Source organism: Amblyraja radiata, chromosome 5 (genome assembly GCF_010909765.2).
Source record: "Amblyraja radiata isolate CabotCenter1 chromosome 5, sAmbRad1.1.pri, whole genome shotgun sequence".
Classification (NCBI taxonomy): domain Eukaryota; kingdom Metazoa; phylum Chordata; class Chondrichthyes; order Rajiformes; family Rajidae; genus Amblyraja; species Amblyraja radiata.
In genome coordinates, this window is record NC_045960.1 from 60,417,006 (window position 1) to 60,426,878 (window position 9,873).

The window sequence follows — 9,873 nt, forward strand, 5'->3', positions numbered from 1 at the left end:
ATTCACCCATTTAAACCTTACACATTTAATTATATATTCCGTTCCTTACACATTAAATACACATTAGCTTGTCTAATGAACAGATGCTCTAATAACACAAACTCTGACCCATTAGTACCATCCTATTTTAGGTATAGCGAGCAACAGGAAATCTATGTATCCAAAAAGAGATGGAAACATCAAACAAATAATTTAGTTTGACAAAACACTATTGCTGTGAAATAAATTAATCAGAGGGTTTACCATTTTAAGTACTGTTCTCTTAAGTACTAATTTAGTGCAAGACAGACTACCGTGCGCATGTTCAACCTTCCTATTTGGTTGAGACCAATAAATGTCAAGAGTTGTGTTTCTTACATACCTTTTGTCAAAGTTTAAAAGCTGATCATCAAATTTTAACTTTCAGTAATTTAATCTTTGTGTTTACTGACAAAGATTTCATTATTTCTGCTGAAAATAAAGTTGAACAATACAGAGAATAAACAAATTTCACATTTTATTAGAATTTTACTCAAATCACAGTACAAATCACTCTTTCCATCAGTTTAACATACAATTAAGAAATGGTCAGAAAATATTTGACTACTGAAGCGATGAGAGTAGGCCAGCGTAACATTTTTTCTTCTTGCAGTATTGACAGAGAGGAACATTACTCCATATATTACTTAGATTCTCCATGTGGAATATACAAAGGATCCATATATACTACAGCAAAATTAGTACAATTTGCACGGGGTGACACCTTGAAGTTTCCTTTATTACCATTATTGTCACAGAAAATACCTTTTTAAATGGAGTTCACTGTACAGCGCAATGTTAAATGCATGCAGAGCAGAGGTTGTTCCATTTATCAATACTTGGCAGCCACTAGCCCTTCTTTATCCAGAAGCAGGTCTGCAAACCTTTGCTGGAGCTCCTTCTCTCTCTCCTGCTGTCGTGCAACATCTTCCCTCAAAGACTGAGTTTGGTTTTTGAAAAAGATATGGCAAATAATCACAATATTGTTTATAAACAGGCAAAAATTTCAAAGCTAAGACCTAATACTTTGTGGACCACACTTTAAAGGCAGAAATTAAAGTTTCACCTTTAAGTTATGCAGTGAAATATCATGCATTTAAAAAGATTTTCTAGAACTATTTTTAAATACTTTGCAACGACACAGTATAATGGTCCCAAAACAGTGTTTTGATGAAAGGTTATCGACCCGGAAATTTTTTCTATCAACAAATGGTGACCTGTGGACTACTTCCAGATATTTCAATTTTTATTACAGGTGCACAACCTTTTATCCGAAGATCCAAATAACGAAAACCTCCGAATAGCGGACATTTTTTCGGTCCTTGAAGAAAGGTCCTTGAAAACGTTCACCGAGGGCGGCCCGCAGAGGTGACAGCGGAACCTCCAGTCGGTCCTCGAAGAAAGGGGAACTAAATCCCCATTCATAAAAGAGAAGGTGAGGGTATATTGCGCGGGAGGGTTAATAATTGACAATATGCTGCTGCCTGCCTGCTGAGTTAAAAAGTTCCCACGGTAGACTCACGATACACAGTGTATCGTGAGTCTTGCGTGGGAACTTTTTAACTCAGCGGGCAGGCAGCAGCAGGTTGTCGCTCCCTTCAGTTTCACCCCACCTACACCCCTCTGCTTCCCGGCCATGTGTGTGACCCCTTCCCTCCCCTCTCCAGCTCCCCGCCTATTGCACCGGCGCGGGGGCTTTGCACTGTCTTCACGTCGGCAATGCCAGCAGGTCAGTGTCAGTCACCGGAGACGTCAGGACCAACGGGACACCGACCCCCAGGCCCACTGCAAGCACGGAGATCCCAGAGACCCACAGCCAGCAGCAGCCCAGCCCCGTTCCAACTCCAGAGGAAAACTGCAAACTGGCCGGAGACGTCAGGACCACCAGAAGCCGCTCCCCGATGGGCCGCTACAGTGACAAGTGGCAGTTCGCCCACAGCCCGAGCTGTGCCCCCTCTTCGGGACACCGACCCCCAGGCCCACTGCAAGCACGGAGATCCCAGATCAGCAACTCCAGCCCAGCCCCGCTCCAGCTCCAGAGGAACACGCTCCCCGTATGGGCAGAAGCTGATGGTGTGCAAGGTACGTCTTGTTCTTGGGGTCACGCCTGCCAATTGTCGCCGTAGCAGCCCATCGGGGAGCGGATTCCTCTGGAGTTTGAGGGTGAGGGGGGTATTGTGCTGTTTGATCGCCCCCTACTATCCCAGGGACAGGGAGACAGGACGTTCACCGAGGGCGGCCCGCAGAGGTGACAGCGGAACCTCCGGTCGGTCCTCGAAGAAAGTGGAACTAAATCCCCATTCATAAAAGAGAAGGTGAGGGTACATTGCGCGGGAGAGTAGGAATCCCAAGAGAAAGTTGAGTGAGCGTTCACCGAGGGTGGCCCGCAGAGGTGACAGCGGAACCTCCGGTCGGTCCTGGATGAAAGGGGAACTAAATCCCCTTCATAAAAGAGAAGTGGAGGGTATATTACCCGGGAGGGTATATCGCCTACCTGGAAGAAACCGGACATTCTTTCCAGGATGTCGTCTGCACACCAAAGCTCACCAAAGCTCACCAAAGCTCACGTTTGGCGCTAAACATGGCACGCCAAAGCTCACGTTTGGCGCCAAACATGGCACGTCGCCTCTGCTGCACACGGATATAAGAGTGTGAAAATGTCGCCTAAGGGCATGTAGCCCCGCTAGGGTGACATGAGTGCGAGATGTGATTCAATGCTGCTGTCACATTTACAAATTCAGGAATTCATTCAACACACTGCATTTCATACAGACATTTATTCTGCAAGAAAAAACTACATTGAAGACTCAAACTCGCGACCGTGGAACTGCCGGGATCAAGGCGCAAACTCGCGACCTTGCGGATACGAGCCGAGCACTCTACCATTGAGCCAGCCATTAAAATCTACGCTAAAAATGTTCCATTCCGAAGGCCGACAAATTCCGAATTACGAAAAGTGTCTGGTCCCAAGGCTTTCGGATAAAAGGTTGTGCACCTGTACTAACATATATCATTAGTCTTAAAGACGTTTATCTTACCAAATACAGAAATTGGTATTTAATCTAGTTGAGATAGTTCAGATTTTCCCATAATATAACATTTGTAAGTAACATACGTTACTTGAATTCAGAATTTATTCGCCAATGAACTTCTACATGTCTGTCGAGGGAAATGTAAATGTACAATTCTAGGGAATTAATATTTTACACAAGGTTACCAACTTACCATTTTATTCAATAAAAAACAGGTCAAAATTTGTATTCACCCTTTCATAAAGCATATGCGTTCATTCCTCCATCTTACTCTCCATATTAAAGCCCAATCTATATGGAATTTTATGTGAAGATTCCAAGTGAAAGCGGGATGTTATGTAAGATTTGTAAGTATTATTTTTTTTCTTGTACCAGAAAATGTCCAATACCAATGGAAGTGGTTGTACAAATAACAGAAAACATCCCCCATCACTTTGGATTTAGGTAATTTAATGTGCCTGAGATTTAAGCTTGTTATTTTGTGCAAGGGTCACATTCAAATTACAAGTTTCTGCAATTATAAAGAATGACACTCTTGCTTTCTGATAGTCAATTGCTGTGACACGAAGGCAGAGTCAGTAACTGCAAAAACTGATTCCACGATGTGATAGGCAGCAACATTCCTCAACATTTGTCATTCAATTCCAGCATGGTCTATTTCTGTATTATCAAATTTTCAGTATTATATTTCTTGATTTTATTTGTTTTGCTCTTAACCCCAATTTTCCAAATATTCTTTTGACATATTTGAATAACATGAACTTAAAACTGTATTAATGGTGCATTTGAAAGCATTATGACGCTTGAATAATTAACTATAAAGCAAACCATCTGATTTCACAAACCTCACAAAAGAAACAAATGTTGTCAGAATTACCTCTTGTCTTCTTGGTATAGCAATATCTTCATGCTTCTTCAATTCCTCAAAGGTGCATAATTCTAAATGTGCCTGTTCAATCTGATCCCACTGATCGCTCAACTGTTTCATAAGCCCTGTAGCACGCGACTGATAACCACCAAGCAGGATCTTCAGCTTTTTCTCCATTTTTGCTGCCTGTTTTGCTTCTGTGGTCATATGATTTCTGTTGGTCTAAACACACAAAAAAAAAAATGCAATTTCAAGATATACTGCCACCATTTCCTAGAATTAAAATTGTTATTAGAAATTACCTACTGCATATTTTATAAATGAATGTGAATTAAGATTTGTGAAAATTCAAAAATGTCATGCTAATTTTTTGTCTAATCATCACATAGGAATAGGAATAAATCATTCAGTTCCTCTACTGCACAGTCAGGTTATGTCTGATTTTTTAAATCTCAGTGTCACAACTTCATAACCTTACATTTTCTTAATATCTAAAAATCTATTAATACTTGTTTTAAATATATCCAGCAGCTAGGCCTCCACAGCCACCTTGGTAATGAATTCCAAAGCTGTAACCTTTGGCTCTTGACAGCCCTGTCAATTCCCCATTTACCTTGTCAAAAACCTAAGTTTCATACGTTTCAATTTCATGGTTCATTATTTTAAACTCGAAGGAGTGTAGGCCAAGTATGTTTAATCTCTCAATGTATTACAGACTCATTATCCCTGGAATCAATCTGGTGAAACTTTATTGCTTTCCATCTTTTGCAACTGTTTCCTTCTAAGGAGCGTAGAATCCAGATACCATGGTTATATACAAAAGGCGCTAGATTCAATGTTCTTGAATACAATTGTAAGAAAGACAAATATATTGCATGGTTTCTAAATGCATTCACTTCCAATGTTAAAGGAAACCCAGATCTTTTTGTTCACCAACACCTTTCAATCTCTTACCACTTAAAGTAAAATTCTGCTTTTCTATTTTGGCAGGTATTTGAGGCACGTATTGTCAGAACATTTAAAAGACATCTGGACAGCTACATGGATAGGAAAGGTTTAGAAGGATATGGGCCAAAAGCAGGCAGGCGATACAGGTGTGGATGGGGACATCTTGGTTGTCATGGGCAAGTTAGACCGAAGGGGCTGTATGAGTCTATAATTCTATGCTTTTGATTCTATCTAAGCATTTGAATAGCACATTCAATTTCAAAAGTGGTAGAGGGTAGGCTAAATAAGATAAAGTGATAAACTACTCCAATTCTTGGATATAAACTGCAAGAGGGAAAATGCATAGACAGGGGGGAAAAGAGGCAAGTTTAGAAATTTGGTGCATAGTTTTGTTATAAAAAGACATTTCAGGAAGTGTGTTGACTTTATTGGCATAGGGAACTGTGAAGCATGATTAAACTGAAAATATTATTTTACCCTCCATTATAAACGTTTTTTTCTGAAATAATGAACTGCATGAGGATTTCGCAAGCATTGGATTTCTGAGTAAAACTGATACTGATTATATTAAAATAAACCAGTAAAAGTGCTCAATGCTACAGTATAAACATCTGCTTCAATAATTCAGAATCAACCAATGCAAAGTTCTGTGAATTAATGCCAGTGAAAAGATAACAAGATCCAGTCTGTAGGCACGTGGTGTGAAAATTTAATCTTTTCACGGGTATAATTTTTTTAAAGTTATTTCTTTCGAATTATTTCTTAAATATCTCTATTATGTACTTTAAAAAAAAATCCTGATTTTGAGATTCAGTGGTAAAATTAGTATAGGTTCACCACTGATTTCCTGGCATTATTGGTTCTAGAGCCTTTCTGGATTATCTGTTTTGCCGGACCAACAGAGGTCACTGCCTGCGAGAGGAGTCCAAAGATATTGGAACGGTCCACCCACCTGGGCAGCTGAGGAGCTGAGATATCGGCACGCAAAGTCAGCCTCGGAAGTCGGCAATAAGAAAGGATTTGTCGGCTCCAGCCGGGCCGGAGTTCCAGAACCTCGGCCACAGGAAGCAAATTCGACCCACCCATCGGTCGGGGACATTGGCTAAGGGAACGGATCTGCTGACTTTGGCAGAGCTGAATTTCCAGAGCCCTGGCCACAGGGGGCAAATGTGACCCCGCCGATTAGAAGTTCTGATGAGGTCGAGATCGGCCACCTCGCCCAGCTTAGGCGCCACATTTCCGGGGGGACTTCCCAGGGAGATTTAAAGTGTGCTCTCGTAATTTTGTTTGAATTAAAGGAGGTGCCAGGCCACCAGTTGCCATCAGTGGTGGACGTGTATTGGTAAAGTCTTTTTAATATATAAAACAATCCATGAATTACACATTTTGCAAAATATTTTTGAGGCACATAATGAAGATAACTGTGCATTATACCTAAACAATAGTACAGATAATAAGGAAAATAAAAGTAACGAAGGCCACCCAGTACATCCATTTCTAAGAAAATCCTCTGAAAGATATTGGCAAAAAATAGTTTTACCACATTATTACAGTCCTAAATAGTGCTTCGGATCATCCCAACATCGTTTGTGATTTTCCATTGCAAGGTGCACAGAGCAGTGTTATTGGTTTACATGTGTAAAGCAGTGGTATCACAGATATCAACAGCCAGCTTTTAAAAGGTCATATCAAAACATAAGTGGCAATCTTCAGTTAAAAGGGGGTATTGCTACTAAATGAATGGATACTGTGATGATTGAAGGTTAGTGGGAATGTGCTTCCAAACGTGAAAGGGAAAAATGGGCAAGTTGATGAAGAACAGTGCACACAGGACACATGTACTTAGTATAAGGAGGGCATAGAGAATCCCCAAGGCTACATCTGGGAGCTCCTGGCAAGAGGCTGTCAGGGAGATCTTTATGAATGCCTGCACTTTAATAAACTGGCAATGCAGCCAAATCAACGAACCCATTCTGCATACTCCGATGGGGTGAATAAATAGTTAATGAAAGGGAATAATAACCCCCCCCCACTCCTCACAGGAGTATACAGTACACGTGACCATCCTATTGCAACAGTGAGTATTAAACCATGAGATCATGCAGAGATAAGCAGCGGCAGCTTGGAATGATCCCGAGGTTGGGGAGTTGAGAGTAATTGTGACCTTGACCTTGGGCAGTCATGGTGGCACAGCGGTAGAGTTGCTGCCTTACAGCAAAAATGCAGCGCCAGAGACCCGGGTTCGATCCCAACTACGGGTGCTGTCTGTATGGAGTTTGTACATTCTCCCCGTGGGTTTTCTCCGAGAACTTCGGTTTCCTCCCACACATCAAAGACGTACAGGTTTGTAGGTTAATTGGCTTGATTAATTGGCTTGATAAAAATGTAAAATTGTCCAAGTTGGCGATATGCAGAGTACTGCCCTGCCAACTACAAAATTCAGAAGGTTCAGAAGGTTCTACACAAAACATCCAGGCATAGTGAGAGGCTGTGTGGGACAGTGCATTTCATGTCGTAAGAGGTAACCTTTTTCTGTGAGGACAAGGAATGCAGTTTGAGTCTCGATGCAGGGTCTTGACCTGAAACGTCAACAATTCTTTCTCGCCCACCCCCCTCCCAACAGATGTTGCTTGACCTGCTGAGTTCCTACAGCAGGTCAAGAGGCAGCTTATTTTTTTAACGCAGTTTGATTGTTGGTCCCTTGAACAGCACAAGTTGAGGGGAAATTAAGGCTCATAACATCAGGTTGTTCTGTGATTAAATAATTTTCCATACCAGTGAATCTGGAAAATCGCACTGAGGACTATAGGGCACTGCACTATTGTCATTGTTAGAGAAAGTTTTACATCAAGAAAAAGGTGCATGGGCAAATACACATTTCTCTAACTTCAATCTAACCTTGCATCTCCTCTCTCTCTGTCCCTACCCCACCCTAGTCGCTGTACTAGTTTCAATGTCGTCCTGCTGAGTTTCATTGTCTGCAACTTGTTATCACCTAGCCCGCAGCTAACTATGGCCTGTTTCCTTTATCATTGATACTTTTTTGCATATCTTTCATTCATTTGTTCTATATCTCTTATATCCGACTATATCTCTCGTTACCCTTTTCCCGGACTCTCAGACTAAAGAAGGGTCTCGACTCGAAACGTCACCCATTCCTTTTCTCCAGAGATGCTGTCTGACCCGCTGAGTTATTCCAGCTTTTTGTTTCTATTCAACCAAACCAAACTCAGGTGTTCAATTTCTCAATGGTAAAATATTGTTCTAATCTCATTGAAGTCTAATTTCAATTGCAAGGAGCCATTTGTTTTTGGAGTTGGGTGGAGCGATCTTTAGGACTAAATTCTTTCACCATCCACAATGAACAGTCAATGCAACCATCATTTAAAAGCATTTGATACATTATTTCTAATTTCCATGTGGATAGGGGAAGCAGCAAAGGAAATAGCAATGCCTCAAAACCACCCCTAATTAACTGTATTTAATCCTTACTCATCATTTTAATGCAAAATCACAGCCTGAGCTTTGAATTTTTTTAACTGAAATGGTGTTTGAGAGACTGGATTGGAGTAGAAAAATTAAAACAATTGAAGTAAATCAAACATCAAGATAGACTTTGAAACAACAGTGGCTGTGGATGTGCTCGTTTATTGATTTTCTCAAAAAATATTTAGAAATTGCATAACTTAAGTGTTGCACGATAGTGACAAATCTATGAACATTTATTGCAGCTGTTTTCAATACCAAGAGAAGGAGTGTAAATTCTTTGAATGGAACTGCTACTGCCCGATTCTTAGAACTACCCATGTGAATGATTTCCAACCTACTTCCCAGTTTTCCCTGCCAAGATGTTTAAACAAATCCACCCTTTGTGAATAACTTCCTTGATTAACTGAAACTTATCCTTACGGGTATAAATATAACATGCTATCCTTGCAATCCCGGTGTGCTTATTTTTTCAACCCAAAATGGAATTTAAAAAAAGAAACATTACTTCTATATACTTATTATGTATTAAGATTCCTGCCATTCATTTTTTCCAGAAATTATAAATGTATGTACTTTGAGATTATCATAAAATAATAAAAAGCACAACTGTTAAAACAGTGGATTATATAATTTAACACTACTTTGTCAGAAAAATGAGGCACAATATCTTGATGCACATTTAAGCAATCTTGTCTGGCCCGATTTATTTCAATAATTGGCATTAAAATAGTCACATGCATTTTAATGTTAAAGCCAATGAGTAATAAAACAATGACAATATTCAACACTGAAGCCAGAATTATCAGTGTGCAAATCAAGTTGGTAGGGGCACAATTTGTCCTTTAAATTTACACTGAGGACACAAGGGTCACAAAGGGTCTCAAGCCGCAATGTCATCGATCAATGTTCTCCAGGGATATTGCCTGACCCGCTGAGCTACTCAAGCATTTTGTATTATTTTGTATATTAACCAGTATCTTAACCAGCAGTCCTTTGTTCCCAGATTTACTTTGAGCTCTGTACCAAAATCAAGAAATAGGTCATCTACATAGGTCAATGTAGAATAAATTCCTAAACTTTCAACTGCAGTTAAATCATTGCTTGCGTGCTAAATCTATTTCATTCTTTAGCATTTAAATTTCTGATTTAGCAATATGCCTTAATCAGAAGACTGATGCTGCACTCTGCTGGAATGCTTCAAGCTTCAGTAAGTAATATATGCATCCAAGGCAAAATTTGCAGCCCCACTCGTATGAGGGTCAGAAAAGGGAAACATGGCGAAATAGTAAAATGTGGAAGCAAACCTCGTACAGTTTTAAGTGAATGCTTTTTTGTGTAAATGAGGTGGGGGTGGTATTATATAGATAACAATAATGAGGAGGAAAAATGTGACAATGAGAGGGAGGACATGTTTATGGTCCTAGCAGCTTTAAAAGAGGATAAAATCAGAGTATTTGCTCATAAAATGAAAAGCGCAAGCTGTCTACCATTTTTTTAAACCTTTTGGCTATAGCAGGT

At 40.2% G+C, this 9,873-nt stretch overlaps 1 protein-coding gene across 1 annotated transcript in view; it reads right to left on the reverse strand.

Moving 5' to 3' along the window:
- Positions 1–479: 479 nt before the first annotated feature.
- cdc5l (cell division cycle 5 like) overlaps positions 480–9,873 on the reverse strand; it is a 47,228-nt gene continuing 37,834 nt past the window's right edge. The window contains exons 15-16 of the mRNA XM_033021338.1: positions 3,928–4,140; positions 480–958 (exon numbers count right to left, since the gene is read on the reverse strand). Coding sequence (XP_032877229.1) covers positions 851–958; positions 3,928–4,140 — 321 coding nt within the window. The 3' untranslated portion in view covers positions 480–850. The remainder of the gene's footprint in view (positions 959–3,927; positions 4,141–9,873) is intronic.